Below are 18,393 nucleotides of genomic sequence, written 5' to 3' on the forward strand. Positions count from 1 at the left end.
GCACTCGCTGGCTTGACTCTCGTTCAGACGCCCTGTACTGTGTAACGGGGAGAAGCAGCTGCTTCTGAAACCCATCAGGTGAGCGCCGGGGATGGCGTGGGTCGGGAGCGAGATATAGTTCTAGGTAGGTGTTACGGTCACCCTGACTTTTTCCTAACGGGGATGCCTTCAGTGAAAATCTTAATTTTACAGTAAACAGGTTGGAGGGCAGTTCAGGGTACACGGCGGGCTGAAGCAGTGGCCAAGGAGCAACTCTATTCGATCTTTTGCGCGTCGGACCAGGGGAGGGATGATGCGCAGGGTGGAGAAGAGGGAGAAGGGAAGGTAGGGGAGCAGCTCAGCCTGATTCGGGCTCCCAGCCCGCTTCCAGAACGCAGAGAAACGCTTCCTGCGAGTCCCGCCTTCTTCCTGGGGGTTTCCCCACCTCTCACCGCCCTCAATTTGCATAGTGCGGCCCCTCCCCCGCTGCGATTGGCCGGTTCCGCGCCCGGCCCCGCCTCCTCCGGCAGGGTTCCATCCCCCGAGCCGTCCTGAGCTGCGGGCAGCCAGCGGACTGTTAAACCGCGGCGGCGGCCGGGGCGAGCTGAGGAGAAGGGTTGGCAACGCCCCGGGCGGGGGGGGGAGGCGGGCAGGCGGCGGGCGGCCAGACACCACCTCAGCAGCCCCCACCACGGCCGGACCGACGGTGCTGCAGCGGCGGCGGCGGGGAGTGGGGGCGCCCCAGCAGGCGAGTGGCTGGGGTCTCCGCGGCGGGCTGAGGGGGAGCGGGCTCTGCCGTCCCTGGGGGGCGCGGGGAGCGCCCAGAGCCGGGGACCGCAGCGCGGGAAGTGGCGGCGGGAGGAGGGGGGCAGGAGGAGCGCTGCCCCCCCCGGCGGGGGGACCGCCCGACCAACCCCCGAGGCTTCTCGGGGCTGTTAGTCACTGAGTCCCCGGCAGAAGCTCGCGCTCACGGGGAGGGGTCGGGAGCGGAGCCCAATTTAAACTGCCAAAACCGAACAGCCGGGGAGAGCCTGAGGGGAGGGGACCAGGGAGCAGGGAAAGAGAGAAGGGCGGGCCTGGCCGTGAGTCACGTGGGGGGAGGGCGGGGTCTGTCCCACCTCTCTTTTGTTTTGGTTGGCGCGTGCGCAAAGGGAAGAGCACGTGGGTTGTATTTCCCTCTTCGTTTTCCTTGCTTGGTACCACCCTCACATCCTCTCCCTCCCACTTTCCTTGATTCCTTTTTAAGATGGGTGTGGCCGTGGCTGGAGAGAGTGAGAGTGTGTGAGTGAGTAAGAGTGTGTGTGTGTGTGTGTGTGTGTGTGTGTGTGAGAGAGAGTGAGTGTGTGTGTAGCCTAAAGTGGACCAACTCAGCACACCCCTAAGAGGATGGAATGATGGAGCTGGAATTGTTGAAGGAACTGAGACTGTATTTGGAAGTGGATAGAGTAGTAAAGTTAGCGTGTTCCCCCCCCCCCCCCCCGGGCTCTCCCCCCTCCCACCGGCCAAGGAGGGGGAAAGGATAAGTCTGACCTCGCTGCTAATTGAGGATATTAAAACTTGACTCAAATATCTTTCTTCCATTGTTTTGGTAGAAGTTTTTGTCCTTCATTGTGTGGTGAGGTGGCAAGTTCCCTGGATTTAGAGTCAACGAATCTGAGCTCGAATTAGTTATGCTTGTGCATTAGTTCTGCAAAGCCTGAGCCTGTGAGACTTTGGAGAAGTTGCTTCGCCTTTTGTGTCTCAGTGTTCTCAAATGTAAAAATGAAGGTGTGGGACTAGATGATAATCACCGATAGATCCAAATTCTATCAACTAGAACACTACCACAAGCTTAAGAAGTTATGCTAAATTAACAAAGTAGTGTTTAGTTTTCGTTGCAGGCATTCTCTTTTTTTTGTTTTTCCTGAACTTAAAAGGTTTGGGGGAAAAGGGAATGTGGTATTTCACTGCCGGGGTCATTTGTAACTTGATATGGACCTGTGGAATATGGATCAGCTGACTTCTGGGTGATGTTTGCTTTTAAGCAAAAATCTTATTTTGAAGTATTTATAGACACTGTGTCCTGAAGACAAAACCTTCTTTCCCTTTTAACGTGGAAAAAGTAGTGGTGTAAAAAAAACATCCATGTTGGGCAAAAAACAAGTATGTCTAATAGTGGTGGGAAAGTCTTTAAAATAAAAGTTGGTTGAATAAGAGATTAAGAATCGAACAAGTAAATATGTTTCGGCTGGCTTCTGTGTGCAAGGCTTTTCTAGAACCTTTAGAGAAACAAACGGGACACTTGTCTCTGATCTCAGGCAATTTAGATTTGTATCTCCTTGGCCTAGTATGTATCTTTGACACAACAGTAGGTTTCATAAAGCTTTCTAACTGGAGGAATATAAACAAAGTGTGAATCTTCAAATATGATTTGTTGGTGGCTATTTGATCTGTAGCTAAAACTTGTTGGTTTTCATTTTATTTCTTTTTCTCCCTGCAGCCACAGCCATAGTGTAGGTCCTGGTTATTGCTATTTGCCCTTCACTATTCCCCAATTCTTGACATTGTGTTAAGTCATCACAGAACCTGGAGGGTAGGGGTCTGAGCAACTGTTTCTTCCTTCATGCTGTGGTAGGCAAACTCTTAGTTCTTGATCCCCTTGTTCCTGTGGTTCAGAGCTGACACATGCTAAGATGAAAATCACTTCTCCTCTTGTTCTCATTTCTAACCACTTTAATTAACACTTACACATCTAAACCTGGAAAGTTATCTTAGAGTTGTCTAATCCAAAGCTGCCATTTCCTAGAAGAAATTGAAGCCTGGAAAAGTTAAGTGACTTGCCTAATATCACACATGTAGTGACAGGGCTGAGATTTAAACCAGAGTACCCTGACTTCTTCCACCTTGAGTCCATATTATATGAAGAACTGGGCCCTGGAGGACAGAAGTAATGGGTAAAAGTTCCAAAGAAGCAAATTTGAGAATGATGTTTGTTGATCATAATAATAATAACTAGTATTTATATATTAAGATTTGCAAAGTGCTTTACAAATATTATTATTTTATCCTTAACAACAACCTTGAGAGGTAGGTGGTGTTGTTATATCCATTTTACAGATGAGGAAATTGAAGCAAACGCAGGGTAAATGACTTGCCCAGGGTCACATAGCTAGTAAATGTCTAAAGCTAGATTTGAACTCAAGTCTTTCTGACTCCAGGTACAGCACTCTATCCACTGTAGCTGCCTACCTGTGTCCTAACAAATGCAGCTGCCCAAAAGTGAAATGGACCTCCTCAGGAGGTAGTGGGTTGCTTGTTTTTGGAGTTCTTCAAGCAAAGGCTGGATGACCACAAGTTCAGTATATTATAGAAGGGATACCTATTCAGATATGGGTTGAATTATATGGCAACTGAGGTCCCTTTCAAATCTACTCTCTTCTGTTTCCATTCTTTTGAATAGAGCTGGCCCTCATGCCTTCTAGATCCTTAAGTGAGGCCTTTTGACTGAATCCAAATTTTACTGATCCTTTTTTGTTCTAGAAGGCCACATGTGGCCTCATGGCTGCAAGTTCCCCGCCCCAATCCTAGATCCTCCTATCTTTCCATCTTCCTCCTCTCCACACTTTCTACTGTCCAGCCACACTGGTTTACTTGTTTTTCTTGATAACAAGGATGTATGGAGAAACTGCATCCCATGGTGAGGATAAAGAAAGACTGAGAATTGAAGCAGAAGTAGGAATAGGACAGGAGATTATCATGAAGGGAGAAACTTTTTAGAATTTAAAATAATGGAGTTGTTGCAATTATGGGTGATGGTGAGATCTGCAGATTTGTCCTCTGTGTAGTGGACTTAGGTGGAGTGAAGGTTGCAGGTCATGGGAATTGATGTTGATGAACTGAGAGGAGGCCAGAGCATTTGAGGAAGGATATCAATATCAGGTTATTGAAATCTCCAGGTTTGTGGACAGGGGTTTGTGTGAAGGAGGAAGTATATTGTTCCATGGGACTAGATTCTTTCTTGGTTTGAGGGAAAGACATTATTCAGCATACTTTTCAAAAATGTTAAATCGTTTAATGACGATAAAAACAATTTGAGTAGAGAAATGGATACAAAAGTATTCAAGCCAAATCAGTCTTGTGGTCAGTCCCTCTAAGCCCATCTTTTCCAAGTGAGATTCATGGCAGGCTTATTCTACTGGGAAGGGTTTAGCATCCTTTGAGGCAATGTGAGAGCTAATTGCCTCAATCCCCCTTTGTTGCTACCTATATTGTAGTCACCAGATGAAAAATAGTCCATGAAGGCAGCATCAGTCAGGCAGGCAGTCAAAAATCATTTTTTTAAGTGCCAGGCACTGTGGGTTAGCCCTTAGCTTAGGGCTAAGCATTAAACTAGTCCATAAGCCTTTTTACAGTGGTCATTAGCTTGCAAGGATACCCTTATCTTGAGTTGTAAGCTATTTATGCCCCTCATATTAGATCTGTATCCAACAAGTACAATGATTTCTCAGGCAATAAAGAGGTAAACTCCTTCCTTTCTTTGTTCTGTAGGCCAGATTGGTACATAAAGTCAAGAAATGTTGTCAGCGGTAGGATATAAGCAGTAGCTTTGTAGAATATAGACATGCTGTAGGCACCATCATACTGCTAGATGACAGGATACCAAGAAACAAATATTACATGCACTATTCCAAATGAGAATTCACTGACCGCTTCTCGACTAGAGATGGCTCTTAGTAACAATAGTTAGCTTTCTGGAGATGATCTTTGAGCTTCAGGTCATGCTGTATAGACCACCAACGGAATACTGTGAATTGGGTACTTCTTGGCAAGGAGAAAGTGTGTCTTTGTGGCTGGTAGATTATACTCAGAAAGACCTGGACTATATTATACAAATGGAAACAATGAACTTCAAAAAGAAAGAGCTCGTTGACTTGTGCTGTCAGAGGGATCTGGCAGTGAGAAGCTGAATATGCCTGCTGCTCCAGGTTCAGTATTTGAGGAGACATAGGAAGGAATAGATAGCATTGAAGAGGGTAGACAAGAATGCAGTGTCTTCTAGACTAGAGTAGCCAGGTTTGTGTTTATGAATGCAAAAAGAAGGACAAAGAACAAAATGAAGACATCCACAGAAAAGGGGAGTCTGTTAACCACAGAGTGGGTGGTTGATTATATGATGGAAAGCTAGGGCAGAGGATGAAAGGGACTTGAGAGGAGTAGAGTTGAGCTGAATAGGGATGAAAGGACAAGGAAAGGTCTGTGGAAGGAGATCTTTGCGTTGGGAGACAGTGAGTTTCAATCACACATATTAGGGGGGCAGGAGGTACAAATTTACAGATAATGGTACTAGGTAAGGAGAGGCAGTGTGGTATGGTGGATAGGGAGGTATTCTGGGAGTCAGGAAGATCTGAGTTCAAGTCCTGCTGCTGATATGTACTGGTTGCATGGCTATTGACTAGTCATTTGACTCAGTGCCTCAGGCAACTTTCTGAGACTATAAATTACAGAGATGTTGAACATCTACTTTGATGGAGGAATTTTCTGCTGCAGGAATGCCCAGCAAGAATGAAATCACAGATATGATATGCATCCCTCTCAAAAATAGATTTTAAAAAAGGACTAGGGAAATATCAGTTGATTGGGGGTCCCACCCTCAATGGTGCAGAAGTGATGAGATGATGATGGGCAGCATTGCTGTTTACCCAAGCACTGATGACCTAGGGCTGGATCCAGATGGTCAGTAGTTCAGCCCAATATATATATGCAGATCTAGTACTTGTGGATTAGATTAAATTTATATGTTATACCAGCTCTAGATTCATCTCAAGAGAGTGGGGGATGAGGCTCCACATAAGGAGAAGGCACTGCATCTGGTCCCAAGCTGAGGTTCCCCTCCTTTGGGGGCTTTCCCTGGCACCAAGGAACCAGTTGGGCTGGTCCTAGAGCACTTGAGCAGGCAATCTCTGTCTTAGTAAAACTGAGGTAGAAAATCAACCCCCAGACATACTGTGACTAGAAAAGTCACTAAGTCCATCCACATACTTTTTTATATAGGAAAAGCCTAGAGACACCTTAGGCCCAGTCCTAGGACTGTTTTTAAAGTTAAACATGCTGACTGGGATTGTAGATTAAAAGCAGCTGGGGTGTGAGGCTGTTAAGGACTAAAACACTGAGAAATGACAGTTAACAGTGATAAAGGGAATAACTGGAAGTAGCAAAATCACTATCTATAATAACCCTTCTTAATAATAGTTTTCTTAGTAACTCCAGGGACTGTTTATTCGAGACAGTATAATAATTTATATTTCTAACAATGACATTAAGAAAAGTTTTAATTTTATTAAATATATTCTGTTTAAGATGGTAGGTAAACATGGAATATGCTTTATGAATTCTACATAAAATGGTTAACTATAAAAAAGATTTGTTATCTAAAGGGGTAAGCTTCAGCTAATTGGAAAATTAATTTATATGGAGCACCTTATCTCACTCATTTGAGATAAACATGATGTTAATGTACCATGTTGAAGTGAATAAAATGCTGTTTGGTGATGTGAACTTCAAGATTCACTCTAAACCAATAGATTACTCTTAGTATCTTAACTATTTTCATTTTACTTAGTTTTCTAACATTTCTTCTTATCTGCAAAATGGATATGAACTTTTTTTAAATTGGGAAACTAGGTAGCAAATTAGATAGAATGCCAGATCTGAAGTCAGGAACACCTGATTTTGAATCCTGTCTCAGACACCAACTACCTGTGTAACTCTGTGCAAATCATTTAATCTTTCAGTCTCAATTTCCTTATCAATAAAAATAGCACCTATCTTGCTGGGTTATTATGAGGATCAAATATGATAACATATGTAGAGTGCCTTGAAAACCTCAAAGCTGTTAGATATTATGTGATGTTAGATATTACTTTGTAAATGTTAGATATTATTAAATATTATGTTAGGGGGAGAATTGTTTTGAATCCTCCTTCTTTTAAAAACCTATTATTAACTCTCATTATCTTTTTGTTCTGACAGTCTCTTTGTGCCAAATCCTACGCTCTCCTCCCCTAATTCTCAAGTAGTTATTAAACGTTTGTGAGTCCCAGATGTAATATTTTTAGATACTATACGCTGCATATTCTGCCACATAAAATTAATTTGCGATTAAAGTGTATGGCTGAACTAATGTACTTTAAGATGTAAACTTGCTGTATCTAGGTTTACATACCACCATTGGTGATCAAGTAGATAACTTGATCCTTCAGTCATGTTTCTGAGTCATGCACTGATAACTGAAAAATAATGAGCTCTACTTGAAGTATGATTTGTTTGATGTCTTATGTGGCCACCCAAGCTGTTTTTATCTTTAATTGAATTCCTTTAGTTTCAAAGAGAATTCCTTTTTAGGTATTTTTTAAAAGCAGAAGAATTTCTTAGTTATAAAATTTCTCACTAATAAACTCTTACTTATAAACTTTTAAAGAACTGAGCTAACCGTATCCTGGACATGCCAATTACTGTAGCAGACTGCTGTAAGTTTTGAGACTTCCCAAATTGTTCTATAAAAAAATCTGGAAAACATGACACTATAGAACTCTGTTTACATGTTTCTGCTGAGCAGCTGTAGAAGGCAGTAATCTACATAAATGCTTTCCTTTTAATTTTATTAGACTGAATTAACTCCTGTGTTCTGCCTTTTTTTTTTTTTGAAGGAAAATTGTCAAAGGGAAGATGGTAATTGAGTCATATATATATATACACACACACATACACATATGTATGTACATGTGCATATATGTGTCCATATATATATATATATGAATTCTCCTTACTGTAGGATCCTTGAGCTTCTAAAAATTCAAGAGAGTGACTTGGATCTCTTTTTATTATCTCCTTTCTATTACCTGAAATTACTCAACATCCTTTGCTATACATGTTAATACTCTGAAATTGTCCAAATTATAATTCTGTGAGTTTTAAGTATTTAAGGAATAGATTTTATTATTACTTTTCAGATTGAAAATTTTAAAAAATCCCTTCAATAGACAATATAAAAATCACAAATTCGTTGGGCTTTAGAATAAGATAAGCAAGATTTTGAAATTTGCCTTTATTGTGAATTATCTCAGGAGTAAATCTTAGTATAGGCTTAAGATTGTCAAATGAAGGGGAGATTTTCTAGAATAGTATACTTCCAGTATTTGGAAGTTTGCCGAAAGTTCTATTAGTTTTTTATGAGGAAGATACTTTGATTCATAAATATTTTGTTACTAAGTATCAAACCCAGCTCAATAAATATTAATTTTGTGTCTTTTTGCAGCTCTAAGCAACCTAAGGAGTACATGTTTTGCTAAGTATTCCATGTTAACAGATTGTTGGATTCCATTTAAATGATGCCAAATCCTAAAACATTTATTTCTTAAAATCTCCTTAAAATTAGAAATCTTCTTAAAATTACAAGTTAAGCCACTAATAGAAACATTTTGGAAACAACAGGGAAAAGTTTGTTTAAAGGTTCACAAAACTTATGCAAATAAAAATTATTCTTTTTAGCTCAAAAGGAATGTTCCCTGGGTTAAAGCATAAATTTAGAAAAAAAATTAAAATTTATGGCTCTAGCAGTGATTTGACCATTTTAATTTTTTATTAAATTTGATTTTGTTTATAATAACAGTAAACTTCAGAGTAATAAAAGTCATTTTCAGACTTTTTGAAGTGCGCAGGCTCACCAGTTTTATCAGTTCTCAGATATTTGGGCACTTCTTTTCATTTTTGAGAGGAGAGGGTTAGACTTGCAAGGAAAATATATACATAAAGTCAACTCTGGATTGCCAGCTTAAAGATTATCTATAGCCAGTTTTTGTATTTTTTTTTAAGGTTAATTACTAATGCTACCCAGAAAGCCAGAAAACTTTTTGTCTTTGCCTTATGCAGAAGACTTTATTTTTAGTTTAAGCCAAATGTAATTGTGGAATTCTGTGGTTAAAAAGTAGTTATGTAAATGTATATGGTAGTTGTCTGTATACTCATTGTTCTTTGCCATTTGTACAGATGACATAGAGTGGACAGTATCTTGATTGTTCATTCTCTTTCACTTTGAAAGTATATTATTATAGTATGCAATTATTGAGTTTGGTTATTTTGTAGTTTAAGCAACCCATGGGTAGTTTCATAAGTTGTTGGAGCCAAAATATTTATCATCTGGTAGCTCATCCTCTGATAAACCTTTGTACTCTTATGTAGGCTTGTTCTTAGGTGATATAATCCATATCGGAAGCATTTTCCAGTTTGGCAGGCTTTACTAGAATTTGGACTCTATTGACATAGCCTTTGGGAACTCAATGTTACCCCTATACTGTAATGAAGCATCAGAGGAGAAACTATAGTCTTTTTTAGTGGAGGGAGTAACTACATTGACAAAACCACAGATCCCTTTACATACTGAAGAAGCAATTTTAGCTTGGCATTCCAGTTTCCAAGTAGTAGAAGAATTTATTTTTTTCAATGTGTCTTCTATCCTATTTCTCTCCTGTATTCCAGTTACATAACTCCATCTCCTTAGTCAACAGTTTTACCTAAATGTTCTACATGCAGCTGAAATATAAAATAGATTTCATTGTATTTTCACCTAAACCTACCATTCGTTCTAAATTCTTTCTTTCTGTAGAGGATATCATCATTCTTCTAATAACTCAAGATAGTAATCTAGGAGTCATCCTTGACTTCTGCTCACTCCCTATATCTTATCAGTTGCAAAATTTTGTTGATTCTGCTTCTGCAACATGTGTCACATTTGTCTCCTTTTCACACCTTAATCTCCAAATTCAGGCCTTCATTGTATCTCCCTTGAATTATTGTAGTAATCTTTTCATTGGTCTCTCCACACCCAGCCTTTTTCCTTTCCAATCCATCCCTCACACAGCTGTCAAATTAATATTTCTAAATTATAGTTCTGACCATATCATCCCCCTGATCAAGAAGCTTCAGTGGCATCCTCTTGCCTAGAAGATAAATACAAATTCTTCTTTTGGGCATTTAAAAGTCTTTATAAGCTGACTCTAGCCTCTTTCCATACTGACTGCAAATTCTTCCCCATTATATACTCTTAGTTCTCACTGATCAGGCTTATTTATTGTTCCCAGTAATGACATTGTGTTAATGACATTGTGTTACACATTCATGCCTTTGCATAAGCTGGCTTTGCCTAAAATGCCCTCCCTCTTTACCTCTGCCTATTGGAATCCTATCCTTTATTCAATATTCAACCCAACTGCTACCTCTTACAAGAGACCTTTCTTATTTCTCCCAGTTTTTAGTGCCTTCCTCTACCTATTACTTTGTATTTACTTTTTTATGTCCTTGTAGTTTCCCCCAGTACAATGTCATCCCCTAAAGGGGGTTTCATTTTTTTATTTATGTACCCCAGCACCTAGAATAATGTCTGACACATTGTAGACACTTAATAAATAAATGCTTGCTGAATTGAATTTCAGGTTCTGAAGCCCCCTATTATTGAACTAAATTTGAGGGAGAAAGAATTATGATTTTTTTCCTGTGTTGTGACCAACACCAAGTTTAGGATTCATGTTCCATGAATGTAAATATTCATCAAAGGTGATAATCTTTGGAATAGCAAAGCACAGGATTGGGGAGAACCACTGGAAGGAGATTCTCCAGGATCCAGCTTGATATTAAAGAATTGCTTTTTGTTTTTTCTTAAGTGTGTATATCATTTGAACACTAATAATTAGGAATTAAATGTACATAAAAGACTAAGCTTTTCTTTTCAAGGACACTTTGAGTTCTTTAGTGTGTTGTGTAAATTGAGCATTGTTAGTATTCCTTGTAATATCCTTTTATGAATTGAATAACCTGGTCATCTAAGAGTTGTGGTATACTTCATACCAAATAAACATAATCTGAATATAATAACACTCAATAAATATTGCATTGAACATAATCTTTTTTTCTTAATTTAAAAGGTAGTTTGGGAACTTTATGCCTTATGGTTATCATTATACCACTTGTTCTGGATGTAGAATGTATAGGAAATAAGAAGGAACCTCTTTTCTTGTTTGTCTTACCTTGGAAATTGGTTGGTTTTTTGGTCATTCTTAGCTTGACAAATAAGCATGAACATCCTCATCTACAAAAAAAACAGAAAAATCAGATTTTATGTGCAACCACATATCTTCAGTTGATGAGCAGCCTCTTTCCAAGTCTTTGATACAGCAAAAAGAATTGCTATAAATATTTTTGTGCATATGGGCCCTTTCCCTCTTTGGTCGCTTTGGGACCCATGCCTGCTAGTGGTATTGCTTGATCAAGTGGTTTTCACGTTTTGGTGTCTTTTGGGTTATAGTTCCACATTCCTTTCCAGAATGGTTGGATCAAATCATACATCCATCAACAATGCATTTGTTTTCCCATTCTTTCACATCCCCTTCAATGATTATAAATTTTTTTGTCACCTTTACTGCGTGAGGTGGAAACTTAGACTTGTTTAAATTTGTATTTTTTAAATTATTTGTGATTTGGAGCAGTTTTCCATATGGTGGAAGTTGCTGTTAAAAAAAATAAGTATCTGCTGATTTTATTAACATGTATTTATTTCTCACTTAATGAAGACATTAGATTTTTTTTGCCATTTTTCATCTTTTTTTGCACTTAATAGTAATTTATTTTTCCAATTACATATAAAGATAGTTTTCAGCATTCACTTTTATAAGATTCTGAGTTCCAAGTTTTTCTCCCTTCCCTCCCCCCTCCCCAAAATGGCAAGCAATCTGATATAGATTACACATGTACCATCATATTAAACATATTTCCACGTTAGTCATGTTGTGAAAGAAGAATAAGAACAAAAGAAAAACCCACGAGAAAGAAAAAACAAAAAAAAGTGAAAATAGTATGCTTTGATCTGCATTCAGACTCCATAGTTCTTTCTCTGGATGTGGATAGCATTTTCCATCATGAGTTCAAAGCCATAGTGTTTAGAAGACTTCTGTTATTTGGACTTGAATTTTTTTGTGTGTAAAATATAATAAAGTGGGGTTACTGAGTCTAGGATTTTATAATCCCCTTGCATTGATTATTTAAAGTATTAATAGATATGAGGATTTTGTTTTGATCATATACATATATATACATATACATATATTCTAAGGCATCCATTGTCAGAATATTTTCACACTATTTAGCAATGAGGTTGTGTGCATTTTAAAATAGATTTTGCTTTGGTCTATTTTATATGCTAAAAAGTATAAGAAAATAAAAGCAACTCAGATATTCCAGTGCGTGAAGAATCTTTATCAATATGTTCTATGACAACTGATGTCTTAGAATATGTGTGTTCAAAACAAAATCTAAACCTTTTTCTTATTTATTGATACTTAAAAGCCTAAATGTAGAGGGATTGTAAAGTCCTAGATTCAGGAAAACCCTATACACATACTTATTACACAACTTTATATATAATATATGCCTTTAAGTAATATATGATTATCATGTTAATTATATATACATATATACTAACAAATATATGTATATATATGCACACCTTTAAAAGTATTAGTGGTTTTGATTTTGGGAGGTAGTACAGGAGGGGTTAGAAGGCCAGGGTGTGCGTATGGATGGGATATGCTGCTGAAGTATGGTGAGAGCAGTAGTAGTCAACACTCCCTCTGGGAACCAGCCACTGGTGCTAGTGGAAATTGGAGAAGCCCCAGAGGAGATGGTGACACTGTGGAGGTTTAATCTTGGATCATTTTGGGACCTTCACATTTGCAGGGACCCATTGTAGGGACCCTCAATTATTAAATTCGTATTCTTGGATACATTACACAAAATTTAGCTTTTGTTTCTCTTTTGTTTGGGCTGTAGCCTTAGAATGGCACTGATTTACGTGCACAAACCAAACAAGGCTATGAAAAATTTAGATTCTCAGGTTATATATCATGAACCTTTCTCTCCCACTCCGATGATTAGCCCCCATTTTTGAAATCTTTAAATAGCTTCTTTGTTATCTGCCATGGTATTCTTAGGCAAAATGATAAAAAAAAAAACCACTCGATTTTGTCAGCTGGGACCTTTCATGTATCAGTGAGTTTTGTGGGTTATAAAGTAGTAAGGTGAGGCTGGATACTAGGATTGGACCCTGTTTTTTGAAGGGTGCATGGGTAACTATTTTTAAGCTGTGCTTCTTTACAAGTCAGACCAGTTGTGGTTTTTTTTTTGTGATAATCTTTTGCTTGTTTATATGCTTAAGTATTAATATTTATTGTGTTTCTGTACTCTTATGAGTACTTAGGCAAAAAGCTACGTAGAAATTTGCATCTTTAAAATACCAGTGCCAAGCAATTCCTCTAGAGCACGGTATAATAGCTCATACCATAAGGATGCATTGCTCTGCTAAAATATAAGTTTATGTCTGTCTTATGGAGGCAGTGTGGATTAGTGAACAGCATTCACTGGACTAGGAGTTAGGAAACCCGAATTTTTAATCGAGTCTGCCACTAACCAACTAGTTTTTCAGTTTCTTCATCTATAAAATGAAAGTGTTGGATTAGATAATCACCTCAGCACCTTCCAGGTCTAATATTTTATGATTTTTAAGTAATTCTTTCTGAGAAGTAAAATGTACTTAGAGGATGACGACATGAGTGATGAAGAGCTTCCAGCTTTTGCTAAGTCAGGATCAGTTGAAGGAACTGGGGATTTTTAAGAGATATTAAGGAAAGACTTAAGGGGGAATGTAGCAACTCCATTTAATTATTTGAAGGGTTATCATGTGGACGGATTCTTCTTCTTGGCAACAGAGAGCAGAACTAGGACAAATAGGTAGAAATTGTAGAGGCAAATTTAAGCTTGATATGATATAAACCTTCCTAACAATGAGAGCTGTCTAAAAGTAAAATAGTCTGGCTACCTCAGTAGTTAGTCTGTTCTGTTTCATTGAAAACGTTGAAGGCTAGATGACCATTTGTTGGTTATGTGGTAGAGGAAATTCTTGTTTAAGTATGGTTTAGAAAAGTATGTACACTATATAGAATGGGAGAGTTTCTTCTAAAGGTTAAAATATATTGGTTCATAGTTTCTAAATTAGGAATATTTTTATAGTCCTCTTGTGTTTAGTGCAGATAGCTATTGTAAAAGAATAGTATGAGTTTTAGGTGTTGGTACAGATGATTAAAATAAGTTTTAAAAGTGAATATTATACTGATAAATGTAGGAATAAAACAATTTTATATATACACACACACACACATAGGGTGTGTGTGTTTTACAGTATTTAATTCTAGCCTTTATTGAAACTGTGTGATTACAGGTCATGTCCAAAGTAAGGGCCTAGATTCAGAGGTAGAAAATTTTTCCTTTGATATCTTATACAAGTTTGTCTAAATATGAAAGTCTTGACATTAACTTTCATGCATTTATTAATTCATTCACTTAGATATTTCTTGAGTACCTGCTATGTGTATGATGTCTAGGTGCTTTGAAACTTTATCTGGAGTTTTAGGCCTCAGTCTTACAGAAGGAATGGTACTTTTTGTACTTACTGCCACCCTAGTGAGCTATTTAAAGTCTCATTAACATAGAAAAAGTCGAGGGTGAGGGAGAATTAGAAGGGGAAGGAGTTCCATTCTATTCTTTTAAATCAGAAATGTGTACTGCTGTATCTAGAAAAGTTATGAGCTAGTGAAAAAACTTGATGTGTAAGTGTGTAAATATTTGATTATTCATTTTCAAATTTTATTTCCAGGTTTCCTACAATTACCCATAGGAGTCGCCATGACCCCAGCTTTGAGAGAGGCCGGAATGAAGGGACATGGTATCCACTTGTCATCTTCTTTGTCTAGAACCATGGAGTCTGACACAGTGCTTCGTATGGAAAATCCAGGAACTGGTGAAGAAAAACTAAAGGGAGACTCCATCGCACAGATTAATTGCTCAGTGCTGGGGTTTCCAACTCCTGAACCTAGCCTTAATACTAATTTTGTGAATTTAAAACACTTTGGCTCTCCTCAGCCTTCGAAACATTATCAGACAGTCTTTTTAATGAGTTCTAATTCTTCATTAAACAAGTGTAGTGAAAATTATAAACAAAAGAAATTAGGGGACCCTAATTGCAATAAGCTAAAAAATGTGCTGAGGAATGGCACCAGCATTAGGCTTGGTAGAATTTGTTCTCCTAATTCTGAAGACTTCATCAAAAAGGAACCTTTATCAGAGACCACAAGTCAGAGTATGGCTGATTTGCCAAGTGTTTTGGATTCCGATGTAACCAAAGTCAGTAGTGTAGAAAACATAATGCTTCCAAACTGTAAATGGTACCAAAAGAATGGTCTTTTGGATAAAGCTTCTGGCGCTGAGAGTAAAAAGAGTCTTTTGCAGTGTGCTCAAAAGAAAGTTTGGCCTGGGCACACAAATGTACGTATTAGCTCCCTTGCCACTGAGAAAGAAGAAGAAGTGAATGCTCGTTTACTTCATTGTGTAAGCAAACAAAAAATTCTCCTTAGCCAGGCCAAAAGAACTCAGAAACATTTGCAGATGCTACTGGCAAAGCATGTTGTTAAACACTGTGGCCAACAGATGAAATTCTCTATGAAGCATCAGTCCCAAAGAATGAGGATCTTTCATGAACCTGCCAGAATTCTAGATAATAGTTTCCACAGATGCAGTGAAATTAAACCAGAAGTCTGCTTATCTAATTCAGACAGTGATTTGTGGAAAGATACAAAAAATGGTTTTGCAAGGTGCACCATTGCAGAAATTCAGAAGTTTGCACTATCAGCTGCAGGGTTGTTGTCTCATGTTGAAGAGGGTTTAGACTCTGATGCAACTGACAGCAGCTCAGATGAAGATTTGGATGAGAAGCTCATTAGAAAAAGTGTCCCAGTGTAAGTGTGAAATTGTTAGATTTTTGGATATTTAGCAGTTGTTTCGTACCCAGCAATGATACGCATTAACTTAAATAGGATGTTATAGCAAACTTTTTTCTAAATTAGATCAGCATTTTTATGTCCTTTAGGTGGTTAAAAAAAAAGTATGCCCTTGTGTTTACATTGTCTACCTAGTAAAGTTTGGTATATGTATATGTTATTTGCCTTTTTATGTTATTCAGCTTCTACTAATAGGAGAAGACGACAATTTATTTTGGCAATAATAAAAACTGTATGTAAGTGGATTTTTTTCACCCCTTTAACTATTCACTTTTGTTTTGTTTAATTTTATGGCCAAGGTCTTAATCTTACCCCAAATATGATCTAATCTGACTGTTTTATATCTTGACCAAGGTGACTTGGCAGCACTCAGGCTAAATTCTGGGCTTAGGTGATTGAGAATTTAGTTCACTTAGGGCTTTTCTTTCTGGGTTATGAAAACTAGCATTTCAGCATTTTAACTAAATTCTTTATATCACTCATTCTCTTCCTTTCCTATCCCCTTCTTTCATTTCATTTTCTTTCTTTTTTTTTTTTAATAAGACATAAGCATTTATTAAGTGTCTACCACGTTCAGGCACTATACTAAACAGAGAAAACACTCCCTGCTCCTAGTCTAATGAGAGAGAGAACACAAACAACTGCATCCAAATGAGAGAGAGATGTGTATATGCGTGTGTATGTGCATGTGTATGTACATGTAGATACAATGTTTTATATTTTCCTACTTGCATGTAAAAACAGTTTTTAACATTCATTTTTTAAAAATTTTGAGTTTCAAATTCTCTCCCTCCCCTTACCACTCCCTGAGACAGTAAGCAATTTGATTTAGGTTATACATGTGCAGTCATGCAAGACATATTTCCATATTAGTTTTGTTGTGAAAGAAAACACAGACCAAAAAAAAAACCACCACAAAAAATTAAAATGAAAAATACTATGTTTCAATATGAATTTAGACTCCCATCAGTTTTTCTGTGGAGGTAAATAGCATTATTTATCATGAGTCCTTTGGAATTGACTTGGATCATTACTGAGAGTAGCTAAGTCATTCACAGTTGATCATTGTACAATAATTCCTGTTACTATGTACAATGCTCTGGTTTTGCTTACTTCACTCTGGGTCAATTCATGAAAGTTTTTTTTTTGTTTTATTTTTGTTTTTTGTTTTTGCTTTTTGGTGAGGCAATTGGGATTAAGTGACTTGCCCAGGGTCACACAGCTGATAAGCGTCAGGTGTTTGAGGCTGGATTTGAATTCAGGTCCTCCTGACTCCAAGACTGGAGTTCTATCCACTGTGCTACCTAGCTGTCCCGATGTAAGTCTTTACAGGTTTTTCTGACATCATCCTGTTCATCATTTCTTATAGCACAATAGTATTCCATTATAATCATATATCATATCTTGTTCAGCCATTCCGCAATTAATGGACATACCCTCAATTTCCAATTCTTTGCCACCACAAAAAGAGCTGCCAAAATATTTTTGTACAAATATAGGGCCCTTTTCCTTTTTTTAAACATATTTCCATGTAAGTCATGTTGTAAAAAAGAATTAGAACCAAAGGGAAAAACTACAAGAAAGAAGAAGCAAAAAAAAAAAAAAGAGAGAGAGAGAGAGAAAATAGTATGTTTCGATCTGTATTCAGACTATAGTTCTTTCTCTGGATGTGGGTAGCATTTTCCACCATAAGTCTTTTGGAATTGTCTTAGATCCTTGCTGAAAAGAGCTAAGTCTATTGAAGTTGATCCTCGCACAATGTTGCTGTTACTGTGTATAATATTCTTCTGGTTCTGCTCACTTTACTCAGCATCAGTTCATGTAAATCTTTCAGGGTTTTTCTGAAGTCTTCCTCATTTCTTATGAAATCCTTTTCCCTTTTAAAAATTTTTTCTTTGAGATACAGAACTAGTAGTGGTATTGCTGAATATGTACAGTTTTATAGTCCTTTGGGTATTGTTCCAAATTGCTCTCTGAAATGGTTGGATCAGTTCACAACTCCACCAACAGTGCATTAGTGTCTCAGTTTTCCCACATTCCCACATTTATCATTTTCCTTTTCTGTCATATTAGCCAATGTGATAGGTGTGAGGTGGTTCTTCAGAGTCGTTCAATTTGCATTTCTCTAATCAATAGTTATTTAGGGCAGTTTTCATATGATTATAGATAGCTTTGATTTCTTCATCTGAAAACTGTCTATTCATATCCTTTGACCATTTATCAATTTAAGAATGACTTGTAATGGGGGCAGCTTGATGGCGCAGTGGATAGAGTACTGGCCCTGAAGTCAGGAGGACCTGAGTTCAAATACGGCTTCAGACCAAACACTTGACACTTAATAGCTGTGTGACCCTGGGCAAGTCACTTAACCCCAATTGCCTTGGGGAAAAAAAAAAGAATGACTTGTATTTTTATAAATCTGACTTAGTTCTTTATATATTTGAGAAATAAGGCCTTTATTAGAGACATTTGCTGTCAAAATGTTTCCCCAGCTTTCTGC

At 37.9% G+C, this 18,393-nt stretch overlaps 1 protein-coding gene across 5 annotated transcripts in view; it reads left to right on the forward strand.

Moving 5' to 3' along the window:
• The first annotated feature begins 675 nt into the window (after nucleotides 1–675).
• The window catches only part of KANSL1L (KAT8 regulatory NSL complex subunit 1 like), a 144,332-nt gene continuing 126,614 nt past the window's right edge, over nucleotides 676–18,393 (forward strand). For all 5 annotated transcript variants that reach the window (XM_027873502.1, XM_027873504.1, XM_027873503.1 and 2 more), the window contains exons 1-2: nucleotides 676–727; nucleotides 14,714–15,851. In XM_027873502.1, coding sequence (XP_027729303.1) covers nucleotides 14,743–15,851 — 1,109 coding nt within the window. In that variant the 5' untranslated portion in view covers nucleotides 676–727; nucleotides 14,714–14,742. The remainder of the gene's footprint in view (nucleotides 728–14,713; nucleotides 15,852–18,393) is intronic.

This window comes from Vombatus ursinus, unplaced genomic scaffold, assembly GCF_900497805.2.
Source record: "Vombatus ursinus unplaced genomic scaffold, bare-nosed wombat genome assembly UNPS02014802.1, whole genome shotgun sequence".
NCBI classification, from domain to species: domain Eukaryota; kingdom Metazoa; phylum Chordata; class Mammalia; order Diprotodontia; family Vombatidae; genus Vombatus; species Vombatus ursinus.